The sequence below is a fragment of the Cryptomeria japonica genome, chromosome 9 (assembly GCF_030272615.1).
Source record: "Cryptomeria japonica chromosome 9, Sugi_1.0, whole genome shotgun sequence".
Taxonomy (NCBI): Eukaryota; Viridiplantae; Streptophyta; class Pinopsida; order Cupressales; family Cupressaceae; genus Cryptomeria; species Cryptomeria japonica.
In genome coordinates, this window is record NC_081413.1 from 520,354,960 (window position 1) to 520,381,910 (window position 26,951).

At 36.7% G+C, this 26,951-nt stretch overlaps 1 protein-coding gene across 1 annotated transcript in view; it reads right to left on the reverse strand.

The window, feature by feature from the left end:
* Positions 1–26,951, reverse strand: part of LOC131066900 (calpain-type cysteine protease DEK1) — a 117,306-nt gene that overhangs the window by 30,886 nt on the left and 59,469 nt on the right. Inside the window, exons 17-26 of the mRNA XM_059211069.1 lie at positions 26,779–26,941; positions 26,535–26,606; positions 23,766–24,143; positions 23,554–23,669; positions 23,151–23,448; positions 5,059–5,378; positions 4,395–4,743; positions 3,579–3,896; positions 3,286–3,390; positions 3,058–3,186 (exon numbers count right to left, since the gene is read on the reverse strand). Coding sequence (XP_059067052.1) covers positions 3,058–3,186; positions 3,286–3,390; positions 3,579–3,896; positions 4,395–4,743; positions 5,059–5,378; positions 23,151–23,448; positions 23,554–23,669; positions 23,766–24,143; positions 26,535–26,606; positions 26,779–26,941 — 2,248 coding nt within the window. The remainder of the gene's footprint in view (positions 1–3,057; positions 3,187–3,285; positions 3,391–3,578; positions 3,897–4,394; positions 4,744–5,058; positions 5,379–23,150; positions 23,449–23,553; positions 23,670–23,765; positions 24,144–26,534; positions 26,607–26,778; positions 26,942–26,951) is intronic.

Sequence of the window (26,951 nt, forward strand, 5' to 3'; positions counted from 1 at the left end):
TTGAAGTCTTGGAAAACCCACCAAGAATTTTTAACCAAAATAAAATTTTGACTTGAACTGAAGGGTCAAAACCCTAGTCGAAAATTGCAGAAACCCTAGGAAAATTTTGAACCTGCAAAAAAAATCCACCCAAGAAGAGAAAAAGAACCTCCTCTTTTTTTTTAAATTAAAAAATCTCTTAAATAAAAACTTCAAAAAAATTTAATAACAAAAACTTTGAAATTTTTAATTTCCATGCTCTGATACCATGAAAAATAAATTGAATGAATGATTCAATAATCGGATGATTACATTGAACGATATACACACGTATATAGAGAGGTTACAAGACGATGTTCTATAATTAGAACATAACGTTAAAGTAAAAGATTAAAGAGCTAAACGCTAAATTAAGCGTGAAGGCTAAATTAAGCTTAAAAGTTAATTAACTAAAAAGAAAAAGCTAATTAACTAAAAAGAAAAAGCTAAATGCTAAATAAAGCTTAAAAGCTAATTAACTAAAAAGCTAAACGACCATTAAACAAGGAACTAATTATAGGTGACTAAAATATAATTAAATATTCTAATAATATCCATGGTAGCTGCATGCAAGTCAAATGAATCATCCTGAGGCTCTAAGACATGGTCCTTCCGTATCAAAGAAGCTTCTCCATCATGTGTCTTTGGTGCTAACATCTTATTTTCAGACCCTTCCTTAAGTTTGGAATTTGTCACTGCTTTAAGGTACCCCTTTAATGTTTTGATCCTTCATTACATTAGACAGTTCTTGCATCATCTCAGGTATTGACTAATCAGCTGTAGACATCTTTCCAACTCTATTATGTAACTGATGAAATGCAACAAGTGACCACTACCCAACAGGCTGGCAAGAAAAACTCAATCTAATACCACTGAAATGTCCCACCCCAATCTAGCTTGTGTTTGTCTTTTGGTTTTTGCAATTTTTTATATTTTTGTGATGTTTGCATATAATGTAGACAAATTGCAGTGAAATGAAAGAAAACAACTTCTAATGCAACTTAACAATTAAATTAACTACAACAGACCCATAAACTCCATTTGCATTAATTAAAATAAAGTGAACATACCCAAGGTCGAACGCCCCAGCCAAGCAGAATAGATTTACAATAAATGGCTGCAAGATCTGCAAAGTTATTTTGATTAACTGCAAACAATAATGCACAAGTCTGAAAATGCATATATAGCTCAATTTCCAACATCTAAGGCCACCAGGCAATCTTCCCACTCCAATGTCCCACTGGGAGATGATAAATAGATGAAGATGAGGGACAGCTAGCAAATCTAGACTTGTACAGCCAGACTTGGAGGTCTGAAACGATCTGAAAGTACAACCCAAAACCCCACGCTGACCACCTGCAATGATGCGTCTCCAGGCAAAGATGGCATGGCCTTCTCTAGGATGTTATGGCCAGCAAGAGGGAGTATTTAATGTCTCCAATCTGCCAAAGAATTCTTCCAATCTGCCCTCTATTAATCTTCTGAATGCCTGATCAAAAATAATCACTGAATCCAATCAAGCCCAAATATAATCCCTGAATGAGATTATCCAAATAAGTGTTCTTAGGTGATCTTCCACACCTGCAAACACTGTCTTCTTTGAGGGATTCCGTCCTCAAAAAACTATGGCTCTCAAGAAACCAGCTAACCCTTGCTATAGCTTTCATCAAATTGTGCAAATATGAATGAATGGCAGAAAGCACAAAGTAGCTTTATATTTTTTCCAAAAACCCATGCCCAAGTGTGCTTTTAATATTTTAGATTATTTGATTTTGATGTTCTAATAATTTCAATAGTTGGTGTCCACTTTGTGACATTTACGAAGTCACTTTATGAAAACAACTTAAAAATCACCTTAACCCCCTTCATGTTGTCATATCATAAAGTCATTTAATATAATTAAACTTGATTTAATTTTAATAGTTTAACTTAAATCATTAAACCCCTGATAATTGCCAATATCAACTCATGGGAATAATCCATCTACTTTCCAAATATACATATGATGCCAATTGACCACCCCAATGACTTACTATAAATAGTATGAGCAAAACATCCAAGTGACTTTCTAAAAATTGTAAATGTGAATCAAAGTTTCTTGAATGATCTAAGAAAGGCACACCACAAATAAATTGATACAGTGTTGAAGAATACTGAGATAAAAACGAAAAGCTCAACAAAAGAGCCATAGAACACCATTAGAAGGGTCAACTAATCACCATGTTAGCCTACAGGGACCAAAGTCATAGGCTAACCTCTAGAAATAGCCGATGCTTAGGAAGGGGACATTACATCATTTCACAACTTTTAAACCAACAGATAGTTGATGGGTGCAAGGAACATTCAAAATAAAAATCTCAAAACCAGATGAACTAAGTATTGTCTTTGGTGAGTTTAACTAATTCATATCTTTATGAAATCATGATGTTTGCACCTATCATGACTTATCACATCTACAAGGACAATCATGAATGAAGGTACATGCATGACCAAGATTCTATCCTCCTAAAACATCTTCCAATAAAAACGCCATCTTAGGTACTTATTTTTTATTTCCAACTTCCATTTCTATCACTTCTTTATATTATAAATGTTGAATTGACTTTGAATACAATTTCAATAAGTTACAAAGATTCCTTTGACAAAGTAAAATTAGAGTGCATAATCATTTATTGACTCAACAACCAATTGGCTGAAAAAGAAAAAAAAAGAAAAGAATTTACTCTCTGCATTCCACCATGCATCTCTTGACATATAATTTTGTATATTCCTATATTCTAAAAACCCTCCTCATGTGTCCATATGCAAAACTGCTCACATGCAGGCCACCATTTTGACAAGAAAACAACTTAAATTTTGAACTCTATTTCTACTGTATATATTCTCATAATGTGTTAAACTAATACATATTGCACTTCAGTGATATCATACTGTTTACTTGCCAAATCATAGCAAAATCTATAACTCTAAATTGATCAAAGAAATAGCTAAGACTTTAGAAGTTACTAGGAACATTGCTTTCTGAGGAAAAACCCTCACCTGTATGCAGAATCGGACTGTATATACTCCTTCATCATTGTATTGAGGAGTAATAATAAGGTTAGCCATGCAAGATGCCTCAGTTAATACAGCCACAGCGCTTAAGAACCAACAATCACCTAGACGACCCTGCCAAGATAAAAGCACACAGAGGACCAGATACAAGAACAATTAGAGCATGTAACTAATTATTTATCATTCATATACACAAGGGCTTGAAGCACATACCTGACAAACATCAGAAGCATTAGGTGCACCCATAAAGAGGCATGGATATAAATCCCTGCTGTTTTCTCTTACCAATTCACTTGGTCTCATCCACTCACTCACAACCTGCAAAAATCACAATTATGTTACCCAATACATCTAAGTTGAAGAATTCAATCCTGCAAAGAAAATGCTCCAATGAGCCAATCGTAATTAGTAAGCATGGCCAGAAGCTATAAAACATAAATATGGGCAGCAGTTTAAATGCCAACAAGAAAATAAGTCAGAAATGGATATTCAGCAGACATCCTTGCCTCTAGCTTGGCTGTGGGATTTTCTGGATCTACAAACAAAGACTGACTATTAGGAGGAAAATCCTGGTCGGTGAAGTGGGTTTCCCCTCTTGCTGCAAGATCTTCCTTAACAGCTAACTCGACTGAGCGCATGCGTTGATTTATTTCCTCTTGAGTTTCCATCTTCGGCTTTCTCAACCTCCTTGCAATGTAATCCATGTCTAAAGATACTCCATCTCTTTCAGCTCTTTTTCTACCACTTGAAAATTGCCCATCCCAATCCACATCATCCCGGTCAAACAAATCAACATCTGCCGGCTCACTGTCCCAATCCTCCACCTTAACAACATATTATAAGGCAAACCTCATGTCATTAACATGTAATAATTAAGCTTGTCAATCAGGCAAGGCATATGAAATATACCTTAAGACCCACAGTAACTACATACTAGTTGAAATGATTACGACATAAGGCAGCACATAATGATGTTATATCCTTAGAAGTTAGAACAATGTTTTACTTCCTAAAATTTTCTAAACATTACATCACTGAAAAATAAATGTTCTAAACAATGTAAAACTGGTGACCCTGCCTCAAAATAGCAAGAAGTCCCATGTTCTCATAAAATACATACAATGGAATAAACCAAATCATGAAAATGCATGCCAGGAAAGAGAAATATACAAAGAATAAAAGCAGCATGTCGTTAAAAGACATGCCAGCAAAGAGGACCAGCACTGATAAGAGTACTACACCTTTTGCCATAAGGCTAGAAATACATGTTGCATTTATGTACAAATTAATAGGAAATACATCAACAAACTCATATCACATACCCTATGTGATTCACCCCATTGCCAATAATCGTCTGGAAGATCAACCATGTCATATTCATCAGCACTGGTCGATGTATATAAAGTAGTTATCTCATCCTCTGTCAGACACCTTCCCCAGATAAACACATCCATGATGTGCATTTTTGATTCAGATCCTTCACTGTCAGACCTTCCAAATGCATCCAAATCAAGAGGAGGTTTCATGCCTACCCAAACCTCAGCTCCCTCCTGTAAGATTCCACCATCTGTACGCAAAGGCAACCTACCTTGAAAGCTATCAAAACCACCATCCAAATATGTAGTAGCTTCTCCAGTTTCAGCATCAATGGTCACAGTTACGGTATGCCACCTGCATTCCCAAATTCAACATAATCTGAAATATAATTGCTTGTAAACACTTACGCAATCAGAAAAGTAGACAAAAAAAAAATCTGTTTGGTTGTCAATATGCATCTAATAAGTAGACAGAAGCATACTAAAGTTGCATATATGTGGCACTGCTCCATTGGAAGAAAGATTGCTTCAAAGCAATATGATAAATATATTTATAGGGATACAACATGTACATCAGTAAAATGCTATCGCAAACTGAGCCTTGAAACTGTGCATATATTAAAACAATTATGAAAATGACTAAGAATGAAGAAACTTTATTAGTCCAAACCTTCCATCTGCAATGCTTGAAGCACCAATGTTCCACCGTTTGGCCACAGTGGTTTGTCTCTCTCCTTTTGTTACCAGTCTTAATCCAACTTGGCCAGCTTCAATACCTTCCTCAGAACCAGCAACCAAAATTTCCCAACAAACCTTCTGCTGTGATTCAGTTCCTAGAAGACAGACTGGTCCAGATTCAGGTTGAATCATGACAGATGCAGAAAGGGTGATTTTCTGACTTTGACAAACATGGGGATCAACTGAACCACAATGCCTCCCTCCTGTCCTGGGTTCATCGTCAAGGATGCAAACAGCACCATGCACTCCGGTCTGTAAAGAAAAGTGTACTTTTTCACAAAATTTCCCATTTAAAACCTAAATGTAAAGTCACATAAATAACCAAAATATGCATATGTAAGTGTATCTTCATACAAGGAAGGCACTATGTCACAGTGTGAAATGTTTAAATGAATAGCTTTACAATGCAAATACAGAAGTGCACATTCCCAACTCCAAAACTAATAAAATATAATAATATAGACAAAAAATTGGTGAAAATCAAGCCTAGGCTAACAAGTTAAAATCAGTGCTCAGCTAAAGTATAATTTCAACATTTTGACAGTTCACCTTCACATTTCAAAATTCCTGACACAGAGTAGTAAGTATTTTATTTTCCCACATTTATTAGACTGCTTGCATCTACACAAGGGATTATATGACATACCAAAACAAATTGTCAAGCCCAGCAGCTACAAGTGCAAGCATGCTACAGTTTATGTAATAAATAAAAAAAGTCATCTCATTTACAAACTTGGAACTGTCACTCTCATGTTCATTATGTTAGCTTATAAATGCTCCTTCTGCTCCAATTGCCACATTTTTTATGTAATGCCATGTAAAAATTTATTCCTCCAGATGTAGTTCATTCTCTTTACTCCATTTTTTTAGAGTGTTCTTTGATGATGTGTCTGGTTAAGACTGATCACAAAGGAGAATTATTTGGTAGAATCAGCAATATGTGAATGCCCCTGATCTAACCAGACGATGCAGGATATTCAAAAACCCATTCTAAAGCCTTATAACATTTAGAATGCTTCTATCCTTCAGTTTTTGCCTTTCAAAAGACACAATTCATCAATGTTACTACATAGAGATCATCACTTACAAAAACAATAATGTACTTGATAAAAATTGAGTCTCTCACAGAGTATTTGGTCAATAAATCTATGTCTTATCATGTTCAATCTTGGGACACTAGATTATATCCATAATTTTGATTTCTACCTCTCAATGTTCTACTGTCTATACCCGTTGTGATCAAAGTAGCTAGACACGCCTGCACCCTCCCCAAGCACACATATTCCCATATCCAATATGGATACAGATATGAGACAGCATGGATACGCATCAGATACTGTACTCACAAATGCCCAAAAACCATTGGTTTTTCAATCATGCCAAATAATATGTGATTTGATTTTTTTTTAAATGTGACGTAAATCTTCCTAAACTTTTTTTAATGAGGGGGAATCAGTAGGGAGAACCCAACAACTTGCAGTTAGCTCAAAACAAGGCACACCTGGCCTAATCAAGCCAACAGCCAGGGAAACCAGCCAGCGAAACCTGGCCTAATCTGGCTCTTCTACCAATACAACTCTACTCTTTTTTTTTTTGCATTTTAATTTTATAGATTTAAAAAAATTAAGTGTTTATGATTTAATATTGATATATGTGGTTCAAACGTAGAGATATTTAAAAAATTAAAATTTATTCTTTAAATAAAAGTAAAATTTATTAATATATTTAATTGTTTATTTTTTACCAAATTATTAATATTTAAATTTTAATATACATGTATTTCATTATAGTTTTTAATTTTTAATTAAGATTTGCAAAATTCAATTGACAGAATTTTCTTTTTTAAGTTTAGATTATTAATTTTTTAATATATTTAGATATATAGTTTTAATTTATATTTAAATTTTACTTTATTTTAATTTCAATTTAACTGAAATTATTGTTAATTTAATTATAGATCCTCATTTGTATATTTTCAAGGTTGCATGGGTACAGGGGTACTCGGAGACGCTGGAGACTTGTACCGGTACCGGTACAGCTATTTTTTCAAAATAGGATACGGGGGTACTTGGAGACACCAAAAAAAATTTAAATATAATTTAATAATTTATAGAAAATCTGAAAATATAATGACATTGAACTTTCAAAACAAGAATAAACATTAACTTTGAAGTTTAAGTACACAAAAGTGAAATAAGTAAAATCAAAATGTCATACAAATACTAATCAGCTCAGGTGCCTCCACTTTCATCACCACATTTTGAAAGGATTGTCTACTCCCTTCAAATTTGAATTTTTGTCATGCTAGGTGTTGCTTTGTCTTTTATATTGCTTGGCTTGCCTATGATTGACCCATCATTCCCAGCAACCCTTCTTTGCTTGTTGCAATAGGTTTGACCCTTGCTTTTGTTGTGTTAGTTTTATAGCCCAATATAATTGCAAGTAGCTTTTCTAATGTTAGCAAATTTAATTGCGAACTTCATGACTTTAAAAAACAACAAAAAAAAACCATAGTCCCTTATTAATTTAAATAAAATCATGTTTTATTAAAGATAGTGTTGCCTAATGTTATAAATTAAATATCAATAAAATTAATAATATTTATTAGCATAAACTTTCTTTATAATTTTAATATATATTGAATATTAAGAAATTAATAAAATATATTAATATTAACTGCTTATATACCTGAGTTAGACAATCAAACGCCACAAAAAAAGAGCATTCAAAGCCCAAATTCTGGTAGCAATAAGCTCTCAGGATCCATTCAAAAATCTCATCCATCCTGACTTCATTATTCCTTGAAAACCTTGGCAAAATTATCTTGCCACATAAGCAAAGCAAAACACTAAAAGGCCACAACCATGCACATTCTCCAATGTCTTCTGAATTGCAGCCACACAAAAAAGAACTCAAAACCCAGAAATAATCCCTTCACACTAAATATATTTCATTCCAAGCACCCTCACCTTCATCATATACGACCAAATGCAAACAGAAGGCTATATTAAAATCAACACAAGTAGAGCGCACATGAGAAAGCAAACTGTGATACATCCTACCAATAGCCAACATCATTAGCATATATAGAATGAGTTCTGTACATGTAGGCCTTTACACACAAAGAGAAGCCATATTCAATATAATCCGACCAGAGACCTTCGTAACAGAGATTTCATAATCCGACACAAAAAACACGGACAAGCCTCAAAATCCATACAAAGCCCTCCCAAAAAAAACCTAGAAAAGTGAAAAACTACCATTACTTAGAAAAAAAACGGACAAGCCTCAAAATCCATACAGAGCCCTCCCCAAAAAAACCTAGAAAAGCGAAAAACTACCATTATTTAGAGGGTAGAGAAACTACATGTAGGCCTTTACACACAAAGAGAAGCCATATTCAATATAATCCAACCAGAGACCTTCGTAACAGAGATTTCATAATCCGACACGAAAAACACAGACAAGCCTCAAAATCCATACAGAGCCCTCCGCAAAAAAACCTAGAAAAGCGAAAAACTACCATTACTTAGAGGGTAGAGAAAAAACATTGCAGACAAGTGTGCTATTATGAGCCTTGTGGAGGGGTGGCAGCAAAAATTATCCAAGCCTCACAAAGACTCCATATGCAAGTTTACATTTATCACTTATTTCTAACTTAAAAAGGAGTGGAACCTTGACCAGCTTGTTATCCTCCTCACAATAAACAGACTTGTCAAACTTGGCTTCCAATAAGAGCTTAACTTTGAGGACCTTTGCTGTTTTCTTTAATACCTCGATACGTCTATGCTCATCTTTCTTTCAAAATATGAAAATGCCCAAGCTAGCAATCGAAGAAAGTTTTCACCTAATTTTACACCATCAATATCATCACGAAGCAAATAGGTACCTGCCACAAAGGAAAGCATAGTTGTGCAACCAAGTGACTGAGTTGAGTCAAAAACATATTATGCCATCCCAATGGTTGGCCAAGATCCAACAGCCGTTTGGACATGGCATCTCTAACACCAACACATGGAGCCCCATCCATCTCCTTGGCAAGCTCCCAAATACACAGAACACAAGTAGAGAGGTCTGGATTGGAAATCTCAGCCTCTATGAATGAAATAATTCTCCACCATCTTGGTGCTGTTAATCCCCTCCTTCCACTATCGACCCTTCACTCTCTACACCTCCACCCTACAGTCCTGTCATATCCTCTTCACTTTACACCCCTGGAAAGAATGGCCATTGCACCAAACCAGAGAGAAAAAGCCAAGGGAGGAGAGGCATTGTAATCAAACAAGATGAAGGCAATGAAAAACTTTACATTTTTTGTCTACCTTTGATTGACTGCCCAATCAACCACAAACCACTTCGTTTCCTGATGTGCTGGAACGAGACTTTATCAAAGCTTTCTATCAAAACCCCAACCTCAGAAAGCAGAATATAGAAAAGAGACAAATTGCTTCCGCCTCTCCTCATGGAATCAATCAATTATGATTTTGGACCCTCAACCCTTAGCTTCTTCCAATTGTTTTCAATGATCATTCTGAAACCCAATAACATAGCTCTTGCCTCCACCCTATTGTTGGATTCAGACCCAAAATCAAATGCAGATTTTAAATTACGTTCTCCCTGATTATCTCTAAACCCATCCTGGATCCAATAATACTATTCGACATGCTTCGTCTTCTAGCCTCGAGTCTTGTCCCTGCCTCATGTAGCCATTGTAATTGGGGCCAAATTAATTTCATTTATAAGTTTATTATTATATTACATATGAACTTTAGAAAAATTTTATAAGGCTCATAAATATTTCTGAACACTAACTATACCAAGAAATATGTATATTGACTCTAATATTAATACTTCTAAGCTAGGATTATAAATATAAATATATAATGCATATCTACGCACTAGATAGATAGATATGTTTTCTATACAGCACCAAACCGGAAAAAAAATATTGCCAAATCCACAAAACAAACCTGCAAACCTAAATCCAAACCAGAAGCAGCAACATTGCAAATTCAAGAATCAAAATCTACATGTAATAACTATATCAAAGCTTAGTAGATGCCTAGATTACCTAACATTTGATATTTGTGAATACATCTTTTCATGTATTGCCTTATTGTCTACATTTAACATTTATCACATGTACTTTTCATGTATTCTTGTACACAAGAAGACTGGAAACAGTCAACGAAATAAGGTTGTTGCACTACACAAATTCTCTATCATAAATTCTATTGTTTTTGCTATCGACAAAATGATTTATAGTCATTTGACTACCATGAAATTAAGATGAAACATTTAATAATAAAGTTCCACGGAGCCTCTGAGACATGGCAGCACAGAGACAGAATTTAAAAATATCTAATATTTAAAAATTAATGATAAAGTATTGAAAAATAGAAATAAAAATTGCAATTTAACAATAACCATTTTGGCAATCACTAATTATAAATTTAGATAAAGTTCCATGATTTCATCAAAATTTGTGATACACAATTAAAGAGATACATATACAAGGATCCAATGGCTAAATGAGTAGTTACATTTTCGACATTGTGAGAATTTCTAAATCCCTTTTTAACTCCTAAATCCATAGAGCAGAACATTTCTTGCCCATTTCAAGCTGGTCTTTGATTAGAGATATCAAATACAACATAGCATTATGAAATGTACTGAACTTAAGAGGTGAAAGTATAAATTTTCAATTTTTCCAATTTGCAGAAAGCATGCAAGTATTGATAGAAAAATCAAACTTCAAGTGATTAATTTTTGTATGTAGTTGAGACTCAAGGTTTAAAAAAGGATAAAACAACAAATATTAAATTAAAGAATTTTTTTCTCATTTAGACCGAATGAAGAGAACATAGTAAAGGTTACAAAAGCATGGTTGTGTTGCAGAGAACACGCAGGTATTGAAAGAAAAATCAAACTTCAAGTGATTAACTTTTGTATGTAGTTGAAACTCATGGTTTTAAAAAAAAAGGGATAAAACAACAAATATTAAGTTAAAGAATTTTTTTTCTAATGAAGACTGAATGAAGAGAATATTGTAAAGGTTACAAAAGCATGGTTGTGTAACAGCAGTTAACGATAAGGGCTATGCAGTTGGAAAAGTCATATATCGTAATTCTTCTTACTAAGTTTCTTCTCTATTTTCATTTCTCCTGCTTTCAAGCAAAAAGTAACAAGGATTCTGTTTTGTTGCAAACACGCGCACCCATTGCAAATGGGGACCCCACTTTTCACTTTGTTAGCCTAGTGTTTTGGTTTGTTTAGTTTAGCTTGGCAGTGATTTTGAAGTCTCCAGCCCTAGAGATGAGAGCAAGGGGTTTGATTTGGCCAAGTCCTGAGATTTTGGAGTGAATTACAACAGTGAGAAATAGGAAGTTGAAGAACAAAATTGTTGAATGGTAAAATTGCCTTGAAATTCCATTAATGGTTAACGGAATTGCAAACACCATGTGCATTTCCTCCTCAAATTGCTAAGAAAACCATTATAGGAGAGAAAGTAAATTAAGCAAAAAAATTACTAGTCTAAGGTTTGAAATTGCACTTTCATTACAAGGAAAATCAAGACAGAGATAAGTGAATTTCCAAGGATGGAAAGGTGAAGGTAAGATGAAGAGACAACTTGCAAGACAACAATGCAAGGGAGAGGCAAATTTCCCTTTTGCATTACATGAACACATGATATCTCCGCCACAAACTTCAAGACTTCTTTGCATTCCCACCTTTGAATGCATGTGTAGGTGCAAACCCTGCTCAAAAAATGCAAAAATACCCACAAGTTCTGCCTTGCATTTGACATATTATGCATCAATACATGAAATTTATGTCTTGTAATACCTGAGGTCATGTAAATTCCGCCCTGCATTACAAGGGTAGCTCCAAATCCCGCCATGTAATACACAACCACCTCATATCTCCTCCATGTATCACATAAACAAGTCAGATATCTGCCAAACAATACATGGCTATGTGAATTCCTGCCTAGGAAGAGTTTGAGCAAAGGATTTATGCAAGGGGTGATTACATGTGCAAGATGAAGGACTTCACAAGCTTAACAATATAACCACAACATGGTGGATCGCTCTACAACATGGAAGGACTCATCAACACAAGGGAAAATCAAGATCAAGATATCCAAGATGGTGATAGAGAAGGATTACTCCACAACATGAAGATTCAACATTATGAAGAAATCAAGATCAACATGTTTGAGGAAGGCAACAAGGAAGGATATCCCCATGACAATGTGGGTTGGAATGGATCAACAATTTCAAGAGGAAACATGATGGAGAGTGAAGTAAGAGATTCCACAACAATGTGAAGGAGCTCAAAGGTCTGAGTTATTCAAGAGGCCAAGGCAAAGGGTATCAAGGAAGAGAATTCCAAGTCATTGAGGAAGCATTATAGCCAAAGATGAAGACGGAATACAAAAGAAGGGACTAAGGAAAGCATCAAGATAGTTTTAGAAAAGTTAATCAAAGTTAGAGACTTGATCAAGATGATGCAATTTGGGAATATGAACCATCACAATCAATCAAAAAGCTAGAGATGTGTCGAGTATCAAGAGATATTCATAAGGATGCAATGACTTCTCTGTGATGATCTATAAGGAGTGCCAGTTGATGTGGCATCCCATCATCATCAACCAATCAAATTATTACAAGTCAACGTGTCCAAGTGCATTGAACTTGACTCATAACAAGGACAACTCAATTTACTAAATTTACTCAATTAAATGTTACAACTCAATTTACTCATTGGTCCTTTTCTCAAAAGGATAAACATTCGAAGTGTTGTAATTTTCTCATTGGTCAATGAGGTCGTAGTTGTAACTACCCACATTAGGGTTTTTATAGAATTATTTCAATCGTTGATTTCAAATCAATCTAGGCCCTTGATTTGTAATTCAAAGTCTATATAAGACTTCACCATCTCATTTGTAGGGTTAATAATAATAGAATAGTTGATAGCGTTAGGAGAAGCAATGGAAGTAGTGGTAGTAGGAGGAGACTAGAGATTGTTGCCAAGACTATGTTGGAATGAATACATGATTTCATTGAAGACTAGATTACCGGGTTCGCCTCTGGGCCCCCCTGGTACGGGTCCTAGTTCGACTGGGTCCATGGTACGGATCCGGTTCGAACTAGGTTCGACCAGGGTTCGAAAAACCCAAAGGTGGTTCGGCCCTGGTCGAACCCAGTCGAACTCGGGTGGACCCAGGTCGAACCCAGCAGTGTTTATCTTGACAGCTATATGTGTGTGGTCTGGAGCAGTCGATTCCTTGTGTTTATTCTTGAGCTTCATTTCTTTTTGGCAGCCGTTGTATTTGGCACATATTAAATGGCACATATTCCAAGTAATATGCGTTATTCTTTTGTCGCTGTGAGTTTGTTCGATGATTTTTTTTGTCAAAAATGTTCTTTCTAGCGCCAATTTCTGCTTTATGCGTTTCTTTTTGAAACAATTTTGGGCTGCAGTTTCTTTTGTCTGTCAGAGCTAATGCGTCATTTGTTGGAAAATGATTTCTCTTTTCTATAGAAAAACCCGTATATGCCAAGGTAGGGGTGTCATGTTGCTTTTGGAAAAGAAAGTCACTTTTGGATGATCCATTTGATGATTAAACTTTAAGTTTATATTGTTGAAAGTTGAAACAATGATACTTGAATATTTTGTCATTTTGATATTAAACTTGATGTATATGATGCTATTATGGTATGATCATGATGCTATGATTACAAGTTTATGTTTGTTTTGTTGTTTATATGATACTATGTGACATGCAAATTTTAATTCATGCTTATAGGCTTCACAAATATCAATGTATATATATATAAAATTTACATGTTTTCGTACTAACGAACCCAAACCCCTTTTCAAATTTTTGCCGTACCAGTGTACCGGGTTCTTCGAACCCAAACCGGTGCCCGAACCCGAACCGGTAACTTAGATTGAAGATATGGTGGATATTTGTATGAGTTTCAATATGTTGCATGGTTTCTACTTCTCAAGTTTTAGATTTGTTGGAAGATGTTATTGTTGATTAATGGTGAAGCTTATATGTTCATACCATTTAGAATTTGTTGTTTGCAAATTGCAGCGCATGGTTAGTTTGAACAAATATTGAAAGCTTAAGTTCAATTGTGCTATGCTCATTGTTCATGGTGTTGATGTGCATAAGTGATATGAAAATCATTTGTGTTTCCTTTGGAGATTGCACCATCTTTGTGTAATTGTTTCCTCATGGCAAAGCAAAGCTTGGTATGGTTTCACTAAGCCAACAATCATTTCTTCCATTGTTAGGTTTTACATTAGATTCTCTATTCCTTTCATTTTGATCTTTGTTTGGTAGAAGTTAAGTTAATTCAAGTTCCAGCTAAGCATAAGTCCCTTTGTGATACCAGCAAATCACATCATTTCAACTCAGTCTATCCAATTTGCACGTCAAGACCTAACTATAGAAACCTTGGGGTAGCCTTACTTGATCACATTGTTTAGCATATAAGATTTACTTGTTCAAGAGAGGTTAGTGTTGACGTGGCTAAAATCGTATTGCTACAACTCTATCTGGTCAATGCAGAATAGAATGTTTTGCTGAGTACTCTATCCTCTCTTGAAATAAGGGATCCCTAATGCTGTTTTTAATTGATCAATGGGGACAACCTCAAGGTTCCAATTGTCAGTTCATGACTGCAAGATAACTCAGTTGTTTGATGTGTTTTGCTGGAACACAAAGGGGACTTACGTGGTTAGATAAAATCAGTTTCGGTTGTACAGGTTCCCTAACGCTCTACAGTCTTGACTTCATCGAATTTCTCTTTAACATGATGTTGTTTTGGATTTCAACCTGTCAGATAAAAAACAAGGAAAAAAAAGGGGAAGAAAGAGAGAGAAAGAGGCTAACTAATCTATCTGAAACAATATATTTAGGAAAATGGACTGAAACCTTTTAAAACCAGATTCAACTTTACTAGCTAATAAAGCACAATTATGTAAAATCTGATGCAATCTTCAAGGGGAGTTAGAATTTCATGCTATTAAACATAAATGCAAAACTTTTACATCCATCCATTTGATATCTAATGACCAAACTAAGCATATAAATGGGTTTAGACTAACCATACAGGGGGAATGGCAATCAGTCGGTCCTTAATGGTATGAACTTCAAAGGTTTCTATCAAATACTAACCTGAATATACTATCTGAAAACAAAGTACATGACATGAAATTTAATGGTGAAGTAAACCATGCAATCACATAAAATTACGACAGCTTTAACTTCAATTAATTTTGTATAAAATTCGCCAGAGTTTCAGCAACAACCTTAGAACTTCTTACAAAAATGAGGGAGAACAAGCCCCCTTTTATAGGTTTTCAAAGTGGATGAATGGCCCAAATTTAATTATACAAGTGGCCCACATTCATCCTTACAAAAATGGCTGACCATACCTATTACTAGGGAACTCCGTACCAACTACCAACTAACTAATAACTACCCAACATAAAGTTGCCCCCAAAACAGTGCACTTGCATGGAGTTCAAAATCTGCAAAAGCACTTTTGTGGTGAGAAGAAATAACTATTTTTGGAAAGTGCATTCGGTGGTCGGAAAGAAATAACTATTTCTAGAAAAGCACTTTTGACAATCCCAAAGTGGATTCAAAAAGTCATTTTCTATATCTAAATAATCCCCCCAAGTATCCCAATTCGCCACGCGCTCCACCCGAACATGCTCTAGAAACCTTATGCACACAACCTTCACCAAATCAAGGGGAGGCATAGGCGGGTATAGCATCCGGTAAGCGGTGTCCTTGCAGCGACTATCCACTTCCTCTATCACATGGATCCAATCAGCTCTTTCGGTCCCATATTCTTGCATGGTCATCTGAAATTTGTCGGCGCGTGTTAAATTATTAACAGTGTACGCAACTCCTCCTTTCTTTAACTAGCCTTCCCAGAGAAGTTTGAATTCACTCAAATCCATGTCCGACCCCCAACTGTCAATTAGAGTTTTTAAGAGTTTTGTTGAGTACTGCTCAATACGGAGTAGAGCTGCCTCACTATTTTCCCAGTCATCATTGAGGTTGTTTAAGACACCATTCTTCATTGTTATACCTCGGAACCAATCTTAAAAAATATTGAGACCATAAGGCTTGAAGATTTGTTGCGCATTTGGAATTTTCGAGCGGGTCCGAAATAAGGCCCTCATGATTGGAAGCAACTCGCCAATTATCTCTCGTTTCTTTCCAATGTCGTCCCTTAGGGACTTGACCCTTTGGAAGATTTCGCCTGCATCCCACTTATAATCAGCTAAGTGACTAGTCATCATGCCCCCCATTCTTGTGATCTCCTCTATCTACTCCTTAGCTGCCTTTGCGATGTCTCGGGCACTCTCGAACTCAATTGTAGTCTTTTGCGCTAAGGCCAATGGAGGAGAATGAGATTTGGCAGCATGTTGTAGCGGTTTTAGTAAATGATCTATGTACCTCTCAGCCTGCTCAACACGAGCTTGATACATGTTTTGTTCAACAGTCATCTCATCCAGCTGCCAAGTATGTTTTGTAAAGAGTCCTTGAACTCTTCTCTCTCCTGCTCCTTAGTCGCCTTCCCAATTGGGCTAGATGTGACGTTGTAATCAGCCAAGGCAACCTCTTCTGCTGGTTTATCCATAGGTGGGGCAGCAATATGGATTGTTTGATTTCTTTGCTTGTCCTTCGTAATCCTGGAATATGTCTTCGAATTCCTCTTTCCTTTAGCCTCAAATTATCCCATTCGAGCAAATATATCCTCCAAGTTAATTGGCGGCTTGATAGCTGCTTTCTGCTGTGCTCGGGCTATCAATCAGTCATGAGGGACAGCTTGTCCTGATCTGACTACCAACTCCCCACCTTGTCCCCTAGATGTCTCAGCAAACTCGGTGCCTATCTGTGGCTATTCGGACGTAGAAGGCGGATAGGGCGTTGTACCTTGTCCTTTACTCGCATTTGAGTTTTCTCCCACCTCACTGAACAAATGTTGGGTAGCCTCCAATGGAGGTTACTACTCAATTCCGTGGAGTTCTTCAGTTCTATCTTCCTCTTTTTCTCCTTCAACTGTGGTATTATCCCTTGCGTCACCTTCTTCCTGCCGCACCTCATGTCTGTCTTCTTGTTGTTTCTGCTTCTCACACCTACTTTCTTGCATGTGCTCTTGCCTGCCAATCTCCTCACTTGGCATAATCTCCCCCTCCTCGACCTGATGTTTAGGCCCATCCAATTTGACGATCTACGTCTCTTCTTCTTGTTCATTGGGTTGTTGCAGATCATCTGACTCTAGTGGCTCATTTGCCTCTGCGGCAACTGGATCATTTTGCGCAGGTGGGGTAGGTAGATGATCAAGCTTCATTACTTCATCATCCGAGTTGGGGTCCTTAGATGAAGTGGCGACCTCTGGCCTCCTTATTGGGATCTTTTCCCACACATGGGCTTCGGGTGATTGACTGGGGTTCCTCTTGGTCCTTTTGATGTTCGGGTTCCCCTGTTGGCCTTTACTTTCTTTCTTTTCTTCTCAAACTTTTTAACCTCTTCTTCCCTTGGCGCACTCGACCCCCCTTCGTCCTCTGAAGACTGGGAAACAAGATTGCCCATCATATTATATGTGAACTGGGCCCCTTCATGGGTTAGTCTCTCTATCTGTTGGCATTGCCAGCTATCTGTATATCTCCTAGGACCTTCCATGATGGCCTCTAAATCTATGATCGGGTCCTGAGCCCAGTTAATGGATGGTGGGAGGTCTTTGACTGCCTCAAAATCCTAGTCTGCAAGCAATCCCCATAATCAACTATTTGATCTGGGACCCGACAGTACTCAAAAATTCTCATTTGCTGAATATTTAACCTTGAGTATTCTCGCCGACGGACCTCAAAGTCATCTAGGCAGTTAGCCTAGTAGTCCTCTATGGATGTTTTACCCCTGTAATGTCTGCCATAAGCCTTTTTACCTAATCCAGTGGGGTCGAAGTATTCCCTAGGGAGGTGATCTTGTAGGCAATATGATGCTAACTCGTCGAAAGATTCCTCGACTTGCACGGAGTTTTTGAAGTACACATCATTTTTCCCTATGATCATTGGGAATGTGAACCTTGATTGCTTCTTCTCTTTGAGTATGTGCCCAGTAGGGTGTGCCTGTCTTGCAACTTCTAATAGAACCATTCTATCTAACGAATAGCGAGGAAGTCGAAATGGAGTCCCCTCAAAGCTTGAAATTCTGATATAAGAAAAACAAGGGAACTGAATGAACCATGCTCCATACTTCCATATCAATGCGGTAGCCTGTTTTGACATCCTTATGTGCAATCCTCCCTATATCATCCTAGCCATGCGCATTGTGAATGCATCATTCACGCACTCATACTGGTCGATTGCATAAGCAATGTTGTTTTTCTCCCTTTGAGCTATGTTATAATAATGCATTTGGGGGTAGCAGTCGTATACCTTCACCTAATTGGGCCCATTCCCAGTTTCACCTTTTTGGATCAACCCTAGCAGCTGTTGATGTCCAGCAAACATGTAGACCAAGTAGGAAGTCATGGTGAAGTATTTCTTCTCCTCGAGCTCAACCAATGTGTATGAATGTTGTCGCTAATGATCTGAGCCCAATCAAACTTAGCCTTTCCATTGAAGACATGTTCTGCGAAATAAAACATCCACTCCTCAAATAGGTTAGAGTGGGGGCGACAGATGACTTAGCTAAGAAATGTGACCATGTCCTCGTATTCGTCATTGAACTCGCTTCTATAGGTCTTTTTGACGATCATAGTGCTCGGGGCTCTTCTTACTTTAAACCATTCTTCGTTTACTAGTATCTTGCACTTACTGGAATTTGTATCAAAAGCGAGTTGGGCCTCATCTATGGTCATTGCGCTGGCGCCCTTAGGAAGCGGGATGTCAAATGCTTCTCCAATAGCCTCAGGAGTGAAATCAACCATTTCAGCTCCGTTTGCCACCACCATTTTGGTTTCCGGTTGATAGTGTTTTGCGGCCTCAACCACAAGTTCATAATTTTGTATTGCCAGTGGGAAACCAGCAGCCTGTGCAATGTCGCTTTCTACCATCCGCTTGGGCTTTTCATATGCATTTGGAGTATACACCCTTTCTTTGAAGTTTTGACTATCTATATGCCCGAGGTCAATATCCCCAATATTATCCCAGTTGCTCTGGACCTTCGACTCATTTACCACCCCCTGCTATTGATATTTCATTTTCTCGAGCTTGCAGGGAATATTTGTCATAGACACTGGGAAAGTTCCTAGTGTTAGGTATCTTGGTGGATTCAGCACTCTAATTAGGCATCTATCCTGCACACCCGGACACGAATTACAAGGTGACTTTGATGTGAAAACACAGGTTAAAGGTGCCAAAAGACGGTGTTAGCGATAAAATCGATCAGCAGTGAGATAATTGAAATTTGAAAAATAGTTAGAATTTGAAAAAGCTGCTTAAACAATCTAGAATCTACATTTTGGGTACATGCAATTTGAATTTGAAAACCGAGGTTAGTTGGTTTGAGCAAATTTTCAAATGTCGTGCTCCCTACGTTGTTGACGTTGCGAAAGTTGCAAATGCTACGGTTTGTGTGTTTCAATGTTTAAGTTTCCAATTTTGCATTGGCGTTTTGAACGTGCGCTTTTGAAAGATGAGTCTATGTTTTTGTAGTTTTGACAAGAATTCCTAAGCTTGTCTAAGTTTCGGATTTTCAGCTGGAGGGCCGATTTTGGCAAATGATGGTTGTGTTGATGTTTGCTTGGGTTTAATCTTCAAGATTTTACACAATGTAGTTACATACTAGCCCTAGGCAAAGAAGAAAAAACATGATTCTTGCAAAATTTAACCATGTGAAAGGTAAATTCCGACTTACCTTGCAGCGTACTAAAGAAGGCTATGGACCGTGAAAGCTGCTGGAACTCGGTGTTTCAAGTGTTGTTGGGCAGTTTTCTTTTCTAGAAGCCAAACTTCTTCGAATGCCCCTTAACAGATGAAATTCGGGCCTTGTCTAAAAGATGTGAGATTTTGGCTCTCCCTGCGCGAATTTTATTTCGTCAAAAGCAGAAGCGACTCCCAATGTATGTTTGCAAATTCGGCTATTAACCTGCTTCTAGAGGAATTCAGCAGATGTTGGGGGCAATGGCGAGGGTTTGCACAATTTTGCTTTGTCTAGTGCCTTCTCTTTTCTAAGTTTCTTGCAAGTATTTTGCAAACGTCCTTCTACCAAATGCGTGACTTTTGGTTATCTTCTCTTTTAAACGCCTTACATTCTCTATGGTAAAATTCGGGATTTTTGGATGGAATCGCGCAATTTTCTTTGTTGGTTTCTAATGCCCTCTTTCTAATTTTCGGGTTCTTGAGATGAATCGCACAATTTTCTTCTTATACACCTTTACTCTTCTCAAATTCAGGTTTTTGACGATTTGGTGCGATTGTGACGTCTTATCGAGTCCTTTGTCTTGCAAATTTATGAGAACTTCGGTCTTTTAGGGCCTTTCGCACGATTTTTACTTTGGGTCCCCTTTTAACAAACTTCAGCCTTTTGAGGCCTTTTGCAAGATTTTAAGTTTAAGTTATTTTCTTTTTCAAATTCGGGCTTTGGGGTCTTTTGCGCGATCTTTATTTTGGGCTACTTTTAGATTTTTCGGCCTTTCAAACCTTTAGGTGCAATTTTGGAGTTTTATCGAAATAAAGTGCCCTTTATGAATTTCGGGTTATAAAACCGAAATGTGCGATTTTACTTGAACCTCTTTTTTCCGCTAAGTTTCAAATTTCGGGCTTTAGGAGACATTTGCACAATCTTATTCTAAGTTTTTAAAAAAGGAGCCTCTTTAAATTTTCGGCCCTTTTGGGCCAAAATGCAAGATTTTAACTTACAGTTAAAAATACTTTGTTTTAATATTTCGAGCCAAATGGCCAAAACGTGTGACTTGCTTGAAGTTGAAATGTCCACCTTCGAAAGTCTGGGCATTTTAAGTGAAATGAGAGATTTTGGTTTGAGGTCGAAAAGCTCTTATTAACCAAAATTCAGCCAAAATGCGATTTTTCTCTTAAATGAACTTTGCACCCCTTAGTAACTTTGCCAGATTTCGCCATATACATTGCAAACCTAAAACTTAGGCCGATTTAGACAAAAGTTGCAACCTTTGATATGCCTTAGGCATCCTGGCTTCAAATTTCAAAGTTGTTGAAGAGCAATTTTAATTAGACAACATTTTGTGACCTTGCCTCAAGTGCTTTCTTACTTAGATAGCCAATTTTCTTGTCAGCTTAAAACTTACTGTCAACTTGGCAATCTAACTTAGCTGCAAAACTTTGCTTCTCATTTTCAAGGTACAAACCCTCCAGGATCCAAGATTCAGGCTAGCTCAACTTCAGGTCGGATCACCTTCCCAACGCTCAAAATCTTCACTGTTGCAACTTCTCTCTGTGAACTCACAAAACTACTACTCAGCGCCTCGACAAGGCAAAACGACAAAACAAGAAAGGGGGGACCCTATCGATAACATGGAGTATGTGCATGGCACAACAGTTAGAATACTTAATATTTTATTCTGTGTTCGAGGAGTCATAAAAAACACAATGACAGATTCCACAACTTGAAAACATTTACAAAAAAAAAATTTATAGATTTCTAAAGCAATTCTAAAAGATGATTGTCTTTATTAGATGAAGAGGAGACACCGTGCTGTCCCCAGCCATTCCCAAACATGCCCTTTAGACAGAAATGTGCCCAAGGACATTCCTTGCACTGCTGGGCCACTGGCAGCATGAAACATTTTATCCATCTGCCCACATTCCCCAGCATGCACATTTTTCCCCAAGGATGCCTCCCTAGGGAGCTCTCATAAATACAATTTTTATTCACCCAATGCCACCACCGCCAGTACATATTCACTAAAACAAATTGGAATAAACCCTTCACTCCTAAATACTTTGGGGTATATTGCTTTATACTTTTTTTATTTTAAAAACTATATAATATCATGGAAGAACCCTGATTTTGATAGTTACACATTCACAGGGAACAGCTATCTATTTGAAACTGGCATACCACAAACAATTCTCCACATTTATGGGTTGCAGTTGCATAGATAGACTCAGGCTTGAGCTACATAAGGCATGCTTTTTACACACTGTCGAACTGCTTATTAATGATTGGCCTTTATGGAATTTCTATCATGAATATTGATTAATTTACAGTTATGGAGCAAAACCTACCAAACATTGCATATCTTCTCATACATATTGGATTGCCAATAGCCATGTATCACCATGTAGATAGAAATTGGGAAATTTCGCTTTTAAAAGAAATGATATACAAACTTGATTGACTGATTTTACAAAAATAATTTATATTGGAGTTATTTAAGGTCATATTTGAAATAAATCAAATTCATGAGGTTAACATTATTTTGGATTTCGCTTGATTTGACAAATCCTAATTTTGATTTTGTTATAAATTGACTCATTTTACATAAGAGATAATTCAAATGTCAAATGAAAATCATTCCCAAAATCATCTATACTGTGAATAACATAGTATCTAACCTAAGGCTGAAATTTAGTCTCCCTTTGTCTTCACCATTTCAGTGGTAGCCATAATTTCCTGCTTGTTAAAAATAAATCACAACCGTCACAAAGATGTACCATGCCTGACACCATACCTCAAATACAATTAAAGCATGGTGACTTTGTATTAAACAATAGGGAACAACATCGAAAATTTAGAAATTTCAGTTACTAAGCTAATTGGTAGGCTTATATGTGTATCGCATGTTTTGCAGTCACTCCAAAAAAAAAAAACAGTAAATGCTTCCAACAATGCTCATAATACTACCGCTCAGACTAAAAGAAATCATGACTTATAAACAGACAGAATGGAAGACATCACACATACATACACAGACCCAGAATCATTTGTATGTGTATTCTTAGTACAAAAAGAAACTACAGTGGCCCCAAACTATTATGTGGATTTTGCCATATAAAACAAACCTGTTCAGCTCGATGAGCCATCTGTGCTGTGAGAATACGACGTGCAATGCTAGAAACCTGCTCACGTGCTCCTGCATCATCCAAAAGTGCATCCCCACCAACCGCCCGTACAGCAGCTGCCATTGCTGCTGCCTCTTTGCTTCCTGCATTTGGAATAGATGATATAAAAGAGGCTTCAATCTCTTTCCATTTTCGTTCTTCTCTTTCCAATAAAGCTTTCCGTCTTTCTTTTCCTTTCCCTTCCTCTTCTCTCCTTTGCATCAACAATTCTTCCTCCATCTCTTTTTCACGAATGTAACTGAACAAAAATTCAAATTATGGTTTTAAAAGACAGCCAAAAAAATGCAGCATTAATAAAGTTGATGAACCTTTGGGAATATATCCAAGTTATATAGATAATCACCTTTCTTGAATCATTTCAAAACGCCTGCGTTCTTCAGGCAACCATTTTTGTATTTTCTTGGCACTCAGATCTGAAAAACCAATGCTATCCAGGAATAGTCGTAGACGGACTTCATCCTGTCAAAATATTAATAGAGAAGCTTATGACCCATGTCCAAAGAACCCATGTATAGAGTAGAAAAAAGTATATATTCTTGTAATACGCAAATTCACCTGTACTCTTTCAGCTTTTTCCGCTAAACCAAGCAGCAGAAGCAAATAGCCCCCAAATTTATCCCACATGTATGCCCACTCAGTATCAATAGCTTCTTCCAATGCCAAAATGCGAGCATGAGCACACATTTTTCTCCTGTACCCCACTTCAGAAGATGCTTCATGTCGGTATCTTAAGGTCAGTTTTGGCCTACAAAATAATACACCTGCAGCAGCTTCCTCATTCCTTAAGGATTCACGAAGCTTCAAAACATCTGCCCTTGGAAGCACAAAATTGCCAGCCCTGTCTCTCCTAGCAGCTGGATCTCCAACTAAAAGAGGAGCAGAACTTGCAGACCTTTGTGGTGCTGAATATGTACCTGACAGAGCATTTCTGGCCTGTTTTGCCATAAAATAAATTAGATTGCACTTATCGGAAAACTGGCATACCAAGCAACTGCAGACAATCTTGATCTTTCACTTGAAAACTGTAATAAAGGAATTGAATAGGGCTAAAGACCAGTTGTTTAGATAAATGAGAAAAAAGTTAGAATTTATTACTGTCATTTCTGGCCTGTTTTGACATAAAATAAATTAGATTGCATTTTTTAGAAAACGGGCATACAAAGCAATTGCAGACAATCTTGATCTTTCACTTGAAAACTGTACTTCATAAAGGAATTCAATAGTGCTAAAGACCAGTTATTTAGATAAATGAGAAATAAGTTAGAATTTATTCGTGTCAAAGACGCAGTTTAGATGAATTAGAAATTGGTTAGAAAAAACACTCCCACATAAAGATGACAACAAGGTAATATAAAGTATGTCCTAGACACAAAAGCCTAAATTAGAAATCAATACTTTCAAAAGATTTTTCTATACCATCAATTATTCAAAAACCATGAGAATGGAGAGTAGCTAATTGTAAGTTTACTGGAAGACCAAAAAAAACAAATTTAGAAATATTGATCTCTGTTTCCTAAATATAAATAAAAAGATTCATATAATTAAAATAGAATACACTTTACTGAAGTCAATTCTCGTTCGGGTAGGGCTGGAAATGTGTTTCAGGACTCTCTAGTGCCATTGTGTGCGATGGAGCTTGGCATTTGGGAAACAAAACAAACAACTCTGAAAATTAATTGGATGCTCTATTACCAGGAATGACAGCACTGTACTCTAAAGCATAGTTAAGGTATTCACCAAAAGCAAAAATTCGCAAAGGCCCAAAAAAAAAAAATTTGGCAAACTCCACACAAACTCGACAACTTAAAAATTCACTTAAATTCAATAAGAAAAGCATTTTTTTGTCAAAATTATATGAGGAGATGCATCCAATGAGTCAATAAATGAGTACACAAAAGAAACAAGCTAAGTCTAGATATATTTGATTGATTTAATGCAAATTGGGTACAAAACGGTATCCTCATGCGGAATGCTGATGGCTGATTGTCTGAAACAAAATGATATAGCAAATTGTTTTTGTAAAACTAAAAGCAAATACTACATCAAAACATATTACATCTCCCTCTTCCCAGCTCTAGTGAAAACTAGGGGAGAGGTAGAACTAGAGGGTTTAGTCCTAGGAGCCTGATGTGGCTCCTCCACCTCGCCAAAATGAGGTTGAGGGTAGCACCTCTCCCAGGGGTTTGGGGGTGAGAGAGAGAGAGAGAGAGAGCTGTAGAGAGATAGGTCAAGAACTTGGGGGAGAGAGGAGAGAGTGAGATAGAGGGTGGTAGAGAGAGGGGATAAAGGAAGAGTGATAGGGAGATAGATAGGCCTAGAATCCGAGGCAGATAAAGTGAGTGAGATAGAGAGAGCAAGACAATGCTGATAGTAGCCTACTGATTACTGAGATTTGACTAAGTCTGAAATTTTAAAAGATCTTCTAAAACCTAGAATGTGCATTATAACTCCTAGAGATCTGCCTTATACTTAAATGTTATAGTTCATGTATATATTCTGATGAAGAGAATGAGACTGACTTGAACAAAAAACTGAAAAAGTCAATGTGGCCTACTGATGGAGAGCAAAATAGGGTGTTGGATTTTGTGGCAAACAAGGGGATAGAACTATCTAATTTGTCCTCCATTGAAAGCCATGATATTGATGAATGAAATGGTCCTGCTATGCTTATTGCAGAAGATTAGCCACCTTGAATGATTGTCATCCTAACCTGCCACTGTGTGAATGTCATTACTTTGAGTTATGCTTGCATGCAGTGAATGACAAATTGAAGTGGTATGTGCCCATCACATGTGTAATAGGATTGAGGCATGGCATATAATTATGAGCAGTAATGAGTGCTACAAGATAATATGTAAGACATATGGCCTCTACCCTTCGGTTTATTGTTTGCTACTGGATTGTCCTAGTCATCTTTACGGTCTTATTTGGGTTTCTTGTTTGGGTTATGTAGCTGGCAGTTAGAGATTTTTCATGTGATGCAAGTATTAACATTGAAATTAACAGAAAAAATTATAATATTTAGTATATTATTAAGTGAACAGTCAAAACATTTTTTCGAGATTGAATAATAAAATAGTTTCATAATTTTATTCTTTTTGGTCTTGTATGTTGAGAAAAAGTAAAACATATTTTTGATGTCTAGTATATGGAAAAAATGGTTAAATTACTAAATAGACTGCAACTCATATATAATGGAAGGAAACCAAATTCAATGAGACCTGAAATCATCTCCAATTTAAAAAATTAAATGAACACGCTCTTAGGGGATAAAAAATTCTCTTTTGAGAAAGTAGAGGTTCTTGTCATTTATGTAAAACCTACCTTTGTAGAAGATCGAGCAATGGCCTGAACAACTGTTTCTTTACTGAGAAATTTTACAGCATCCTCCATCATCTATCAGCAAACAAGTACACATTTAAGTCTAAATGAAAACAAATCTTTCACAAACAAATTTAAAACTCTAAGTAATCCACAAAGGTTATAAATGTGTACTAATAAGAAATGGTAAAAAGGAAGCACTATCCCACCAAACGTCATTGTCACGCAATTTAATAATTGAGATCACCTTCATTGTTAAGCATGGACGGGAAACAGCAAATCCATATCCCACGACAAGTGTTATGGCAGAAACAGCAGCTCCTGCAAATGGTGGGTATATTTCCAGGCTTGCGACAACACCCCAACCCATTGTTGCCAATGCAATCCCAAAAAGTAACAGCAATGCAGCACTGAAATACA